A 17,456-nucleotide genomic window follows, 5' to 3' on the forward strand; every position below is an offset into this window, starting at 1 on the left:
TATAGAGTGTAGAAGACCGGGCTTCAGGTCACTCCACATGTCTGCAACATCACATACTTCCATAACTCAAGGTGTGCTCCCTAGAAAATATTCCTCATGTGTCTCATAATGTAACTCCCAGGTCATTGTCACAAAGATGAGTAATGACGAGCCTACTTAGACTTACTGTCTCTACAATGAAACAATGACTTTAGTACGCAAGAAACCATTCAAGATAATAAAAATGTGATAAAAATACTTTGTTTTGAAACTACCATAATACATTACTCAAATGATTGACAGAAGAAAAGGGGTTGACTGAGAAGAATATTACATCCTAAAACAAGTAAAATATTTTGATAAATGAAGCTTGTTCTCTATTACAAACAATTACATAAATCACAGTATACTCAGACTCTAACCAACAAAAATTACATACTATCAGGTACATTCAACTTAGTGATTGTATTCTAAGATATGCTAGTTAAAATGCTTTCTGGCAGAATGTATATCACATGGATGTGTATTTCATAATTTATGTAAACTTACTAAATAATTAAGAAGAGCAATGTTACTTCTTACTGACACAGAATTAATACTGATGACTTCCTCCATCTCTGTAAAATCAAGAAGCAAGAATATAATGGAATCATTGAAAGGAGGTTGGATTACTAATCCATGTACATGCAGTCATAGCAGGAACAGTGTGGGATAATCTACAAATAAGGATGTAATGATTGGTTGCATTACAGTATTACAAGATACGCTTAAGCATATTACTGAAAAGCATAGATGAATGTAGTACTGGAATGAGCATCAAAGCACTGACAAAACTAGAAGCAGCTATGACAGGGTCTACTCCAAGCTTCAATATTACTACTACTACTACTACTAATAATAATAATAATAAAACAAAGGAGTTCCTACGAAGCAAAAATTCAAAGACTACAACAGAATGTCCAAAACTTGAAAAGGATGAAAAGACACAACATATTCAATATCTGTGATTAAACATATGGCTGCTTTATGAGAATATATCGTTTTGCTAAAACCACTTTGAGTAAAACATACTGAGACAGGCAAGAGATGAATACTTAGAAATCAAACTAACTCCTCGCTAGAATGATACTGAAAGCACATTAACTTCCATTTTCTAATGATACATCAAGGGTCTAGAAGTTTGCATATTTAATGACTGTTCATCTTTATGGTGTTCTTGATAACCTAACATAAAATAAGATGTAAAATGAAAATGTCACAAAAAAGAACACATGAGAAAAGAACTGCAGGCAGTAATTATCGCACATGAAAAAAATAATCATTACAAAAGTCTAAGAGCCCAGCCAAAATTACAATGGGAGCACCACTTTACAAGTGAAGAACACACAGGTGAGCTGCAAATTTCTAACAGAAATTTTGACATCCACTTTAAAATACAGAAGTGTATCTGTACTGACATCAAACTTTTGTGGGAAATACATAACATTTACTGAAAATGGCTATTGGGTAGAAATATTATGGACCAACATTACCCACTTAAATAGATACGGCAAAAGGATAAAGAAATTATTCTGACAGGGTAATGCCCTGAATGAAGCCTTTAGAAATGCCAACATAGGTTGCATTAATGTAGGGTGTTTGAAACCAAATTCCTTAAACTTATAGTAAAAGTATTGCACATTAAAGTTTTGTACAGAATGATAATTCAGGAAATTATCTTAGAAGTTTATTTCACAGTGAATCACCCAGTGAAAGGAACATAACTTCACTAAAAGTATTGCACATTAAAATTTTGTACGGAATGATAATTCTGTAAATTATCTAAGAAGTTGATTTTACATGGAATCACACAGTCAAAGCAAAGGAACATAACTTTATTTTCGGGGTAACAGAAAATATCACATTACTGCTGGATTTTCCTTCCAGTAAGGGCTGTAACCTGCAGCTTTCTTCTGACACACACATTATTGCAAGATATAGTAACTATAACATTTAATGATAACATACACAACAAGCAGATTCTATTTGTAAGAATAGTTCAGTGACTACAGTGGATACCCATAACTACTTGCATAGCTAGTGCCAGGCCTTGCACCCGTGCCCAGTCCTTCTTCTTCCTCAACTTCTTCATCTCCTATTTCATGAACAGGCTGTGTACTTGGAGAGGGTAAACCTAGTCCATTTGCAATTGCTTCTAGTGTACTGATTGACACATAACGTGCTGGTGGATCGCCTAAACAAAAGAAAATAACTAATCAGTTATTAGGTTCTGATTGATTATTTTGTGTTGTTGTTGTTATGGTCTTCAGTCCAGAGACTGGTTTGATGCAGCTCTCCATGCTACTCTATCCTGTGTAAGCTTCTTCATTTCCCAGACCTACTGCAACCTACATCCTTCTGAAACTGCTTAGTGCATTCATCTCTTGGTCTCCCTCTACAATTTTTTACTCTCCACACTGCTCCAATACTAAATTGATGATCCCTTGATGCCTCAGAACATGTCCTACCGACCGATCCCTTCTTCTAGTCAAGTTGTGCCACAAATTTTTCTTCTCCCCAATTCTATTCAGTACCTCCCCATTAGTTATGTGATCTACCCATCTAATCTTCAGCATTCTTCTGTAGCACCACATTTCGAAAGCTTTTATTCTCTTCTTGTCCAAACTATTTATCGTCCATGTTTCATTTCCATTCATGGCTACACTCGTAACAAATACTTTCCAAAATGATTTCCTGACACTTAAATCTATACTTGATGTTAACAAATTTCTCTTCTTCAGAAACGCTTTCCTTGCCATTGCCAGTCTACATTTTATATTCTCTCTACTTTGACCCTCATTTGTTATTTTTCTCCCCAAATAGCAAAACCCATTTACTACTTTAAGTGTCTCATTTCCTAATCTAATTCCCTCAGCATTACCCGAGTTAACTCGACTACATTCCATTATCCTCATTTTGCTTTTGTTGATGTTCATCTCACATCCTCCTTTCTGTGTCCATTCCATTCAACTGCTCTTCCAGGGCCCTTGCTGTCTCTGACAGAATTACAATGTCATCGGCGAACCTCAAAGTTTTTATTTCTTCTCTGTGGATTTTAATTCCTACTCCAAATTTTTCTTTTGTTTTCTTTACTGCTTGCTCAATGTACAGATTGAATAACATCAGGGATAGGCTACAATCCTGTCTCACTCCCTTCCCAGCCACTACTTCCCATTCATGCCCCTCGACTCATATAACTGCCATCTGGTTTCTGTACAAATTGTAAATAGCTTTTCCCTCCCTGTATTTTACCCCTGCCACCTTGAGAATTTGAAAGAGAGTGTTCCAGTCAACATTGTCAAAAGCTTTCTCTAAGTCTACAAACGCTAGAAATGTAGGTTTACCTTTCCTTAATCTATCTTCTAAGATAAGTCGTAGGGTCAGTACTGCCTCACGTGTTCCAACATTTCTATGGAATCCAAACTGATCAAAGGTCGGCATCTACCAGTCTTTCCATTCGTCTGTAAAGACTTTGTGTTAGTATTTTGCAACCGTGATTTATTAAACTGATAGTTCGGTAATTTTCACACCAGCTTTCTTTGGGATTGGAATTATTATATTCTTCTTGAAGTCTGAGGGTATTTCGCCTGTATCATACATCTTGCTCACCAGATGCTAAAGTTTTGTCAGGTCTGGCTCTCCCAAGGCTTCAATAGTTCTAGTGGAATGTTGTCTACTCCCAGGTCCATGTTTTGCCTTAGGTCTTTCAGTGCTGTATCAAATTCTTCACGCAGTATCGTATCTCCCTTTCCATCTTCATCTACATCCTCTTCCATTTCCATAATATTGCCTTCAAGTACATCGCCCTTATAACTACCCTCTATATACTCCTTTCACCTTTCTGGTTTCCCTTCTTTGCTTAGAACTGGGTTTCCATCTGAGCTCTCAATATTCATACAAGTGGTTCTCTTTTCTCCAAAGATCTCTTTAATTTTCCTGTAGGGGGTATATATCTTACCCCTAGTGATATATGCCTCTACATCCTTACATTTGTCCACTAGCCATCCCTGCTAAGCCATTTTGCACTTCCTGTCGATGTTGTTTTTGAGATGTTTGTATTCCTTTTTCTCTGCTGCATTTTTATATTTTCTCCTTTCATCAATTAAATTCAATACATCTTCTGTTACCCAAGGATTTCTACTAGCCCTTGAACCTCTGCTGCCTTCACTATTTCATCTCTCAACACTACCCATTCTTCTTCTACTGTATTTCTTGCCCCCATTCTTGTCAATCATTCCCTAATGCTCTCTCTGAAACTCTCTACAACCACTGGTTCTGTCAGTTTATCCAGGTCCCATCTCCTTAAATTCCCACCTTTTTGCAGTTTTACTCTGCAGTTCAAGACTAATAGATTGTGGTCAGAGTCCACATCTGCCCCTGGAAATGTCTTACAATTTAAAACCTGGTTCCTAAATCTCTGTCTTACGATTATATAATCTATCTGAAACCTTCTAGTATCTCCGGGCCTCTGCCATGTATAGAACCTTCTTTCATGATTCTTGAACCAAGTGTTAGCTATGACTAAGTTATGTTCTGTGCAAAATACTACCAGGCGGCTTCCACTTTTGTTCCTTACCCCTATTCCATATTCACCTACTACGTTTCCTTCTCATCCTTTTCCTACCACTGAATTCCAGTCACCAAGGACTATTAAATTTTCATCTCCCTTCACTATCTGAATAATTTCTTTTATCTCATCATGCATTTCATCAATCTCTTCGTCATATGCGGAGCTAGTTGCCATATAAACTTGTACTACTGTAGTAGGCGTGGGTTTCGTATCTATCTTGGCTACAATAATGTGTTCACTATGCTGTTTGTAGTAGCTTACCTGCATTCCTATTTTTTTAGTCATTATTAAGCCTACTCCTGCATTACCCTATTTGATTTTGTATTTATAACCCTTTATTCACCCGACCAGAAGTCTTGTTCCTCCTGCCACCAAACTTCACTAATTCCCACTATATCTAACTTTAACCTATCCATTTCCCTCTTTAAATTTTCTGACCTACCTGCCCGATTAAGGGATCTGACATTCCATGCTCTGATCCGTAGAATGTCAGTTTTCTTTCTCCTGATAACGACGTCCTCCTGAGTAGTCCTTGGCCAGAGATCTGAATGGGGGACTATTTTACCTCTGAAATATTTTACCCAAGAGAACCCCATCATCATTTAACCGTACAGTAAAGCTGCATGCCCTCGGGAAAAATTACGGCTGTAGTTTCCTCTTGCTTTCAGCCATTCACAGTACCAGCACAGCAAGGCCGTTTTGGTTAGTGTTACAAGGCCAGATCAGTCAATCATCTAGACTATTGCCCCTGCGCAACTACTGAAAAGGGTGCTGCCCCTAACCACATGTTTGTCTGGTCTCTCAACAGATACCCCTCCGTTGTGGTTGCACCTATGGTATGGCTCTCTGTGTTGATGAGGCACGCAAGCCTCCCCACCAATGGCAAGGTCTATGGTTCATAGGGGGGGGGGGGGGCATACTTTATGTACACTCAGATAAATTTCAAGTGGGTCCTGTGATTTTATTATGATATCTTGGAAACACCAATGAAATTTTAATAGAAAAAATATCAAAGCTATTAGATATATACTGTTTGAATATAAACACCATTAAAATACGTATAGCATATTGCTAAAAACAAGAATTTGGATACAATACTACATAATATTTAATATAAATATTTAAACATAAATTTTTAACTGACTTTGTTACTAGGTATATGAGGATTTGCTATTAGATATAGCACATATACGAAAGAAGTTTTCAAATGAATGAAGATATAAGAGCAAATTTTTTGCAGCAATGGAATAACTCAGAAATGCCACAGAAGTAATTACTGGCCTCTCAAACAATTTCTAGTCATCACAAGCAGCCAAAGATGCTTTGCATCTAATATGGTTCAGTGAGGTTTTTGATAACTTCCTGAGTGACATTTTACCATTCATAAAGAGGAGCAATTTCTAGATCTGAGTATATTGTGTGAAATGCTGGCATACATGCGGAATGTATTAAAATGTTATCATAGACACATTTAATAGGATTTGTGTCCTGGGAAGGAGCACCGTTGATGGTCGGTAGGAATTTTCACTGCATGGAGAACAGCTAGAGAAAATTTCAAGAACTTTGATAAGGAAGTCATTAAAAAATGTCTCATAAACGTTTTTTGATCTATGGAAGGATCTTTGGCGCAAGGAGATCAATAGTACTTCTAAATCTGAAGTAGGGATGTTTCTAATGGCATACAGTTGCACTTAACAGTTCCACTTAGTACACACCAATTGAGTATCTGCAAATATTAAGTACACACCAATTGAACATCTCCAAATATTACTCCCATTACTTTCTGTGCCGAGTGCTATAATGGAAGCTGTACGATGTTATACTAGATCCACTACAACTCTGCACCCATTTTGTCACTTCTGATCTACATAACTGCAGAGCCTTTTTTAGAGGTCCCCTTTCCCTTTTCGGTCACGAAATGCCCAGCGATTTACAACTGTTTTGTGAACCCACATTTCATTTTTTCACCAGTCACAAAACAACCCTTGATCACATCATAATTTCTTCCCACAGCACAGTTTCCAATATTCTCTGCTTCTTCAATAATATTAAGTTTGTTTTTAGCTGAGTATTAGAGATAATGAGAACTTGTAACCATAATTAACAAATGGTTAATACTTCACTTTGAACATACTACTGACATGTCACAGACTGAGGCCGCAATAACGCTATAGTATATAGTTAGAGGAGGCACATCAGTACCAACCTAATTACAATTTATCTGCACACCTCAGTTTTTCACCCTTACATTCAGGAAAAAAATGGGCGTGAATTATTCATGTGTATATGGTAATAATGTCATTTCAGATGACTATACACACGCAAAAATTGGTGTGAAGTGATTGGTGTCCTTTTGCAGTTAAAGGCTACTGAAATGCCATATTGAGAATGAACAACTTAATAATTTTTCTAAATTTGGAGCCAGTTGCTAGCCTGTGCAAAAGGCTGAAATATTATCAAAGTGTAAGTGGATACTCATGAAGGATTCTTTTTAATTTATCACTCTGACATAGATAAATGCTTGTCTTACAAGAAAACTAGAGCTTACAACTAACATTTACTGCAAAAACATGATAATAATAATAATAATAATAATAATAATAATAATAATAATATCCACCACAAACACTACTTACATAATTGGATTGGGCAAAGATGGGACAAAAAATAAGCCAAAATGCCTTTTGTAGGAACTTTCTTACCACTTGCATTATGTCATTTAGGAAAGATGCTGGAAATCTAAATCAGAGTTGAAGGGCAAAGATTTTAACTCCGCTCCACTCATCCAGCATCTTAGATACTGAGCCACATTAGCTGTTTCTATTTTAATTTACAGGTGAGTTGACAACAAAGCAGTCCAAGAGAATGTTTGGTTCATCTTAGAAATGAAACACAATCTTGGATTGGGCAAAGATGGGACAAGAAATAAGCCAAAATGCCTTTTGTAGGAACTTTCTTACCACTTGCATTATGTCATTTAGGAAAGATGCTGGAAATCTAAATCAGAGTTGAAGGGCAAAGATTTTAACTCCGCTCCACTCATCCAGCATCTTAGATACTGAGCCACATTAGCTGTTTCTATTTTAATTTACAGGTGAGTTGACAACAAAGCAGTCCAAGAGAATGTTTGGTTCATCTTAGAAATGAAACACAATCTTGGATTGGGCAAAGATGGGACAAGAAATAAGCCAAGATGCCTTTTGTAGGAACTTGCATTATGTTATTTAGGAAAGATGCTGGAAATCTAAATCAGAGTTGACGGGCAGATATTTTAACTCCGCTCCACTCAACCAGCATCTTAGATACTGAACCACATTAGCAGTCTGTATTTAATTTCCAGGTGAGTTGACAACATGCAATCCAAGAGAATGTTTGGTGCATCACGGTGTTTCTATCTGATCACACACCCTGCTGAAGCCAGTGACTCATACAGCAAGACTATTTACATATTCTGACAACCAGCAGCACCACATATGGGCTATTCCATCTCAAATTGGATGAAAAATGACCACACTGACCTTTTATTTTCGAAAATCATTAATATTTCTTTACATGCGTCAGATACAGTAAAAAAGAACACCCTTCATAATGTTAGCTCTTAAATGTTTACTAGATTTAGAATTAAAATTTGATAAAGTTTGCATTATTTTCCAAATGCAACAATTTGTCTGCTGTGTAAATCATGAACCTCATTTCAGATTTCAGTGAACTATGATTCATTTTAAGCATAAATACCATTTCCTTAAAGATTAAGCTTACATAGCCTTCAACCTCTTTTTATTACACATTGATTCACGTTTTAAAATTTATGGAGCGCCTTGTCTGAAATGCAGAAAAAAATTAAATAATGAACATTTAAGCTTGGGCTCCACTTGCCTCCCCCAGTCTCAGTTTCATTTGGACTCTTGTGCTCCTGTACTTATGTGCACTGATTGATTTGGATATTGTGAACTTACCAATTAACTATCATACAATTGTACCAATTAACTGTCAGCAGTGATTGGCGTCCAGGCAAAGTAATCATTTGGGAGACTACTATTCCTTATTTAACTTCAAACCAAGAAATTTATTATTTTGTTTGTTGTCAGATTTAATTACTTTGTTTCCCTGAGGACACTTAAAAAAAAAAATTCTTTCTTTTTATATGTTGCTGGCATAAAGCGTTTTACTTCATCACTACCTAGGAATCTTGTTTTACATGTATGCATGCACTCAATGTCACCATAGTTTTCTCTGCAGTTCCAAGGCGTTGGCACCTCTGCACACATTTTTCCGTGTTGTTTTCTCCAGAGATAGGCTGTCTCTCTGACATTTAGGAAAAGATTTTCCTCCAATGCAGTGCAGTCTGCCATGTTGCAAAGTCACATTCTTTACTACACGTTCTGTATGAGAATGTTAAAGACAAATTCAATTGCAACAGGAAGTGATCATGCGTATGTTGTCTAGCTCATGGGTGTCCCCTTTAGTAGTGGTACACAAACTGAATGGCTTTCTCAGCCTATGTGGAGATTGTAAAAGCTGTTAATTCTCAAGTGGGGGTTGACACCCATCTGATTCTACATTCCAAGGACTTTTTTTCAAAATTAAAAGGCAGTGAATACTACTCTTAAATCAATAAGTTGGAAGTGCACTTGCAACTATATTTGTACCCGGACTTCAAATGAGTGCGCTTTTTGAATGCTCATTCAGCCTCTACCAATGCCGGCTACTTTCTTTTGGCATTGATAGTGCACCTGCCATACTCCAACAACTTCCATATTCAAAGATCCATGGGACATCTGATATGAGAGATTCCACTGTGTTGCAATTATCTCAACAAAATAATTGTTATGCAGTCTAACACCCACAAGCATCTCCAGAAACTACACTCACTTTTTTCTGTCTTACAGAAAAAGAGCCTACAGTGTACTCTTAAGAGGTCATTCAATTGAGACCTGGGTTTCATTATGAACAAAAACTGTATACTTCTGGCCAAACACCACAAACAGGCCACTGATTTTATGTCCCCTTTCCAGAATTTGAAAGAACTGTAATATTTCATGAGTATGGCGAACTACTATGGAAAATTTATAGCAAACATAGTGTAGATTGCAGAACCTCTAAATTCCCTCTGAAAGAAGCAGGCTGAGTTTGTTTGGCTGCCTATGTGTGAGAATGTGTCTCCACCCTTAAATAAGTGCCTTGTTTGGTGTCCTACTCCACCAAGACACCTTTGGTTCTTGCCACAAATGCTTCACCATAGCATGGTACCAACACTGTCCTTATTACATGCTGGGAAGTGTGTCAGAACAGCCATAGTTTTCATTGCAAAATATTAAATAAGGCCCAAATCTACACATTTCAAAAATTTCACATGTGCCTCCAAGGCATGAAATTCCATACAAGCCTTTTTTTCTCACTTTGTTCAGCCCTTCTTCATTGTTGCCTGACAAAACAGCACAATGCATATGCCCACAGCAGTATGACTTGGGCTTTATTCATGGACATGCAGTATTTCACAGAGTTCATTCTTTGTGTAGTCACAGCCAGGAAAGACTTTGTGTTGTGCACTTAATTCTCAATCTCTAATGAACTTGTAATCAGTTTTTTCATCAAATAATGGGAACACTGGAACCATTCCAACAAACCCAGCTTTATATCCCATATGCAATACATGGGCCAGTGGCTTTCCTTAACAATTAATTGACAGTTTATTGTCTATCCAACCTTCTTGCTACTAGGTTAATGCAATCCATAATAAAATCTTCTCAAGCTCCCAATCACATCAAGTGCTAAAATTCCCATGAAAGTTTGCTTGATCATCTGTTCATCATTGTCAAGTGATAACTGATTACAATACTGCCAATGGCTTTGTCCACATGCACTTCATCTTTTTCTAAGGTGTTGGCTTCCATACAGACACACTCAAAACTAAATATCAGATGATAAATATTAACCATTACAATAGTGCAATTTTTTGTGTTATTGGACGTCTTCTTAAATACATTTTCAATATGTGGATCCAGATGGATGCTATGCAGTGTCAGAGTTTGGTAGTCACTACAGGAACAAATTATAACAATAAGTGTGTTGTTATTCATGGAATAAATAAAACAGGGAATTTGGGAAATATGACATCAACTCAGCTAGTAGAGGAAAGAAAATACTGTAGAAGTTCTCACTTTAAACAAGAAATCCAACAACAGAAAAATACATAAATATATTACTAATTGCAAAGAATCTTAATGATAGGAGATTAACACAGAAAGAAGTTCCTTGTTTCTTGGTCTTTATTGTTTGCAATAAATTATGATTCTCTCATTTTCTCTGTTAATATTTATCCCCACTCAACACTTATTTTCCTCTACACTTGACAACATTTGTCTGAAATCTCTTTTTATACAAGCTTGCTCTATGGTATTTCATTCCTACAGTGTCTTACTGTCCTGTACTTGGCATTTACATCCTGACAAAGAGTTATGAGAGACTTTTTTTCCTATGTTACTACTGCCAGTCTTACAAACAATCTCCTTGTTCTTTTTTTCGTTAGCATTAACCCCACTCCTGACGTGCTCTGCTGTGCTTAAGATATGGCGAATATTTTTTATTTAAATTTGTGACCACATGGCCTTCCTGTTGGCAGCCATCAGATGCCTAAGGGAGAGGAGTACTCTGCACAACCTGTCTGCGAACTGTGTAAACTTCCTGGCAGATTAAAACTAATGTGCTGGACCAAGACTCTGCCTTTTGCAGACAAATGCTCTACTGAATGAGCTGCCCCAGCATGACTCATGACCCCTTCTCGCAGCTTTACTTCCACCAGTACCTGATCTCCTACATTATAAACTTCACAGCAGCTCTCCTGCATAGCTTGCAGGATTAGCACTCCTGGAAGAAAGGATATTGAGGAGACATGGCTTAGCCACAGCCTGAGGGTTTGTTTCCAGATTCCATTGCAAAGTGAAAAATTCATCTTGGAAACATCCCCCAGGCTGTGACTAAGCTATATCTTCACAATATCCTTTTTTCCAGGATTGCTACTACCCAAGATTCGCGGGAGAACTTATGTGAAGTTTGGAAGGTAGGAAATGAGGTAAAGGCAGAAGTAAAATGGTGAGAATTGGCTGTGAGTTGTGCTTGGATAGCTCAGTTGGTACAGCAATTTCCTGAAAAGCACAAATGTCCAAAGTTTCAGTCTCGGTCTGGCACACAGTTTTAATCTCCCACGAAGTTTCACTCCACTGCCGAGTGAAAATTTAATTCTGTGTAAATTCTGTTCTATGTGTAATCATATTTAACTATTTGTGAATTGTAGTTGTTTAGGCAGACATTGAAGAACAGCCCAGCACTTATCTAAACAAGTGTGGGAAACTGCCTAGTAATCACACCCGGGCTGGCTGGTACATCACCGATTGTCATTAACCTGCTGTGCACATTCGATCTGGGTCTGACTCACCTTCCTTCCTTATGAGCTAGTTCACTGCAAGTTGTAAAATATGAGCAGATCTTACAACCCCTCTAGTTTACCATAATACTGTTTACTCCTAGGTGAAGTGATGTACAACACTGATAGTTGAAGATTAAATTTCAATTTTGTTGTAAAGCTCTAAGTCCCACTCTTTGTATGCATTACATGCTGACATTTAACTTATTTTGAATATCTCACATTCTGAAAAGAAAGTTTTTGTATGTATATTACCCAAGGAAAATTTGAAAAATATTTTTCAAACTATTTTTATGTATCAAAGAGATCTGACCCAATACTTTTGGTGTGATAATAAAAACATTACTTGAACACAAATTAGTTAAGGTAGAATCTTAAGCTTTCTAGTTCTCTCACCAACGAGAATATAAACTGTGAGTGACATATTGTGGTACCGACTCTTTTGACAAATATGTTCAGTTGTTCCCCCCTACTCATGAATCATGGTCCATACCAAGGTTTTTTGTTTGTCCAGAATTAGTATTCTATTTAGCCATCGGAAACACATGTTTACATAAAATACATAATTCTACAGAGGGAATAGATAAATGCATATTTACAGAAATGAAAGCCCAAGCTGTCAATTTTCTCCAAAAGTGTTTAACAAATAGAATTGTCGTGGTTATCGACTGCAAGAGTCGACCGCCCCATCTTTAACTGTTTATCTCAGTGTGTCCCAAACTCTGTATTCGAGCGGATGTGTTTGTACTGACATGATCAAAATAAAGTTAATTCATTATAAACGAGCGAACACTTAATGTTGGGTTCGATATTACCACACGTAACATCTTGATTCCCACACTGGTGACCCCGATGCTCACGAACGCCACTTACGATGCCAGAAATGTGTACTGGAACATCACCATGGACAAACAATGGAGCAACCCTTTGTCGGATTTCTACGTCCATCGACTTCGCATTGCGCCACATCTGGATGCAGTGTACAGGAAGTGTAATTAGTGTGTAAATTCCCAACTTTTATGTGAATCGTGCTTTTTGGTAACTTTTGTCACCTTCTCACACATTGACAATGCGACCGAGGCGCACACGTTGTCCATTGAAACCCACTCAACGCGTCGGTAATTTCACTTACGGACAGTGCAGTGCTCCTTCGCCGATCAATCTGGACAGTTTTGACTTGACTTTGTGTAATGAATTAACTTTGTGCAGTGCTTCGACATCGGACAATCACGCCCAACAATGGACTGCAACAAACGGGGACTATGTTGCAAATCCCAGTTCGCACGAACTCTGAACTACGGCTAAATCGCATGCCTCGCTGAATTCACAAACGCCCGTCACGGCTACCGCATCTTCCACGCTGCGTGCAAATTCATTCGACCCGGTTTCCGCACAGCCCATCTTCCAGAGTTTGAATGTTTGTGCCAACTTTTCTGTCACTTCTCCGCGCTTCTCCCTCATTTGCCGCATTCAGCTATCAACATTTCTCTCAGACCAACTTCCAATGTGGTTCGTGGCCACGGAGTATGTATTCTCCTCTTATAGCATCACCAACGAAAGTGAAAAATACCTCGTACTCTTCAGGCACCTAAAGGACTATCATTGCATAATTATGGACATTATCTGTGACAATTTGAGTGACAAGTACACCAGAGTGAAAGCCGCTTTAATTCAGTGCCTGTCACCAACATCACAGGAATAATTTCATCAAGGACATCCTACCGATCAACGACAATGCACCAATTACACCGATGACAATGCCGGCTGTTTCTCAGTGCAACACTGGACGTGCCACGCCTCCCTCTACGCAGCACCTGAGCCGCACCAACTCTGCTCGACCGCTACCGACAGCGACGTCACGGCCGCCGCCTGCTGGCTCACTGACCTTGACCCAGTCAAAACAAACAGCTGCGCGACTTACGATCCCGCCACAGCTACCGCACCCGCATCTTGTCAACAACTCGCCGACACTACGCATGCTTACTGCCCAGCCGTTCACTACTCGATCTTGCCCGCAACTTGTTCACCCACCCCAGAAGACGATTTCAGCCGTATCAATGTTTCATACAGCAGTGAACGTGTTCTCACTCCGCCGCCACCGACTACTGAGTTTGACATTCGCGATCGCACACACGATCTCTTCTACTCGAACTGTTAGGTCAATACTGTGCTGCTGACCTTGTCTTGTCCCGTCAGGTTACCCTTTGATGGGGACAGATTCTGATTTTGACCATTCTGATTTTGACCCCATCTTACTCAATGATACACAGCAGACTGCTTCACGACATACATTTTCACCTGAACAACTGCGACAGCTACGTGAACAAATTGCGACATACAACTTGTTGGTACAAGATCAGTTACACATGTTGCAGCCGACACCGACCAAGCACATCGTGCAACGAGATGCATTTTCTCCTGAACAACTGCAACAGCTACATGAGCAAATTGTGACATACAACTTGTTGGTACATGATCAGTTACACATGCTGCAGCCGACACCGACCGAGCGCGACATGCAACGAGATGCTCTTGTCATTGTTCTGCTTCCAACTGCTGATGATCCTTAGCCGTTACTGCAACTAATACCCTGACAATCAAGCTACATGGATCTATGTCCCAGATGTCAGATGTGATACAAGCAAGTTATTTACGCCACTGCCACCTTTCCTTGGTAGTTCCAGACACTTTGTGCCTGTACAACGCCATAACCAGCCGCATTCCAGTGCCTCTTGCTTTGCTGCCCTCTTCACTACCTCCGCAATGTATGACCAACACATCTGCCGTTTCTGCTTCGACGAGTGAGCATCTTTCCGCTCCGTCACATGACTGTGCAGCAGTTTCGCGTGACCAGCTTGCAGCCTTACAACTCGATCGCAGTGCCGACAGCGGCAGCACACACGCAGCTCCAGTACCATCAAACTGTGTTGCCTCTCCGCCACAGACCAGTAGTTCATTCGCCGATTTGACTTCTTCACGTTCACATTACGTCTCATCGCCTTCCTGCTCCGACCATGGTTTCGCCGACCACGTCCGCCTTCCACCACCTCTCGCCGTCGCCATGCCTCATGCACAGGGCTCATGGCCACACCCCCCAACCTTCGATCACGGTTGTTTCGCACATCAAAACACCGACACTGTCCACTTCGCTCAGAACATCCTGCCATCTACCGCTGTAGCACACTCACCATCCACGGACTCTGAGGTAACGCTTCCGTCTACACCGAAGTCATCCACCGCCAAGGTCAGTCATGTGCAGCTTGCTGTTTTCTCCCCTGCTGTGACATCAAGCACCTCTATAACTCCGTCATTACCTCGGGTGTTGTTCATCCATCATCTCTTACACAACCTGTTAAGCCACAGCATGCTGGCTCCTTTATGTCATATGGCCAATAACAAACTGTTACCGGACACGTTACACTTACCACAGCGCTCGCCGGCAAATACTTTGGCAATACATCGCATCGCTTCTTCGATGCACTCCGCGCCTTTGATTGGATCAAAACTCCGCTGCGCCACACGTCCTCAGCACGACGATGTTCTCCCCACCAACGCGCCGCCACCTTCTGCTTCCACCGTGCCATGAGCAGCATGGCAAGGTCAACCTGTGGACGCCTTCCGTGCCTCGTTCCCTCCGCTGGTCGCACCTACCAAGACATTGAGAAACGGTCTGATCGCGCCTCGCACTAGCACCTGCCACGACACGATCAGTCACACGCACCTGCGCCATCAGCTGGCCGGGTGCACACACACCTCTCATCATCTTTACCGTGCTCCGCACTACGGCGGGGGCTCTGTGGCGGTTATCGACTGCAAGAGTCGACCGCCTCATCTTTGAGAACGAAATTCTTTCAGAACTGTTTATCGCAGTATGTTCCGAACTCTGTATTCGAGCCGATGTGTTTGTACCGACATGATCAAAATAAAGTTAATAAACGAGCAAATACTTAACGTTGGGTTCGATATTACTGCACGTAACATCTCGATTCCCATAGAATCATACATAAACTAGACATTTATGTTATCAATTCACACTCTTTCTTAAATTTAATAATAAGGATACAGATACATGAATATATGAGTCCTACAGATTTTCCTCTATACTCTAAAGAAAACTGATTATCATTTGATACAGGTGAATGTTTTTAGAAACCAAAAGAGAAGACGTTTGTGGGAGGAGGTAACCCACACTTATCAAAGTCTTTCGACATTCTGATTGTTCACTGTCAAATTTGGGACATGAAAACAAGATGTGGTTTACATCAGCTTCTAACATGGAACTGCACTCACATGCAGGAGAATCATAAATGTTGATTCTATACAGATGTACAGGAAATGAGGTACAGTTAAAGTAGAGTTGAATGATGGCGGAAATCATTGATCGGTTCAAATTCATTCTCATAAACCAGTGTCTTATAGGAATTTGAAGTTGTAATGCCACATAATAACCGCCTTTTATTTTTTTGGATCACATTAAACTTCTCTTGCCAATGCTGTTTTCCGTGGCTCTTGACTTCATGTGAGTAGTCTGTATACAGCAATTTAAAATTGAGAACAGTTTCCGTATATGAAGCTTGCTTCACTAAGACATCAACTTCTTGATTATAGTGGATGGCAGTGTGGGAATGAGCCCACTGCAAAATGATTGTCTGCCCTCTCCGTTTACAGCAAATATATTAAAGTGCCACATCCAAAATATAATGGTTGGTTGCTTTATTCAATCTTCGGTGTTTAATACTCTTAAGAACACTCTGGGAGTTGGACACAATATCCTGAACAAGGAAATAGGTGATATGACTTGTGCACATCAACAATACAGATAGTCTTATGATAAGCACAATCACAACTGAAGGGTCTCTGAGAAGAAGCAGGTGAAGAGTAGGGACGACTGACTGATTTGGCATTGTAAACAGCTGAAACCACGGAGATAGACATGCAGCTCTCCTGTGTGTCTTAATGGTGGGTAAAATATTTTGGAGGTAAAACAGTCCCCCAACCAGATCTCCAAGTAAGGACTGTTTGGTAGGATGTTGTCATTAGGTAGGTAGGTAGAGAGAGAGAGAGAGAGAGAGAGAGAGAGAGAGAGAGAGAGAAGAGGTGTTCTATGGGATGGAGCATGGAATGTTAAATCCCTTAATTGGATAGGCAGGATATTTGGAGAATTTAAAAAGGGACGGATACAGTGGGAACTGCTGAAATGCCAGTGGCAAGAAGAACAGGACTTCAGGCCAGGTGAATACAGAATTATAAATACAAAATCAAATAGAGGTAATGCAGGAGTAGGAATAATAATGAATAAGAAAAGAAGAATAATAATGAATAGTGTAAACAATGCATTGTCACAGCCAAGAATAAATGAAGTGTAAGTTTATATGCGCACACATTGAGGAGATTGAGAGAAAGTATATTGGGATAAAAGAAATTATTCAGACAGTTGGGTATGAG

The 17,456-nt window shown here is 39.5% G+C and overlaps 1 protein-coding gene across 1 annotated transcript in view; it reads right to left on the reverse strand.

Annotated features, from left to right (window-relative positions):
• Window positions 1-465: 465 nt before the first annotated feature.
• LOC124776511 (intraflagellar transport protein 140 homolog) overlaps window positions 466-17,456 on the reverse strand; it is a 249,038-nt gene continuing 232,047 nt past the window's right edge. The window contains exon 24 of the mRNA XM_047251534.1: window positions 466-2,212. Coding sequence (XP_047107490.1) covers window positions 2,025-2,212 — 188 coding nt within the window. The 3' untranslated portion in view covers window positions 466-2,024. The remainder of the gene's footprint in view (window positions 2,213-17,456) is intronic.

Source organism: Schistocerca piceifrons, chromosome 2 (assembly GCF_021461385.2).
Source record: "Schistocerca piceifrons isolate TAMUIC-IGC-003096 chromosome 2, iqSchPice1.1, whole genome shotgun sequence".
NCBI lineage: Eukaryota > Metazoa > Arthropoda > Insecta > Orthoptera > Acrididae > Schistocerca > Schistocerca piceifrons.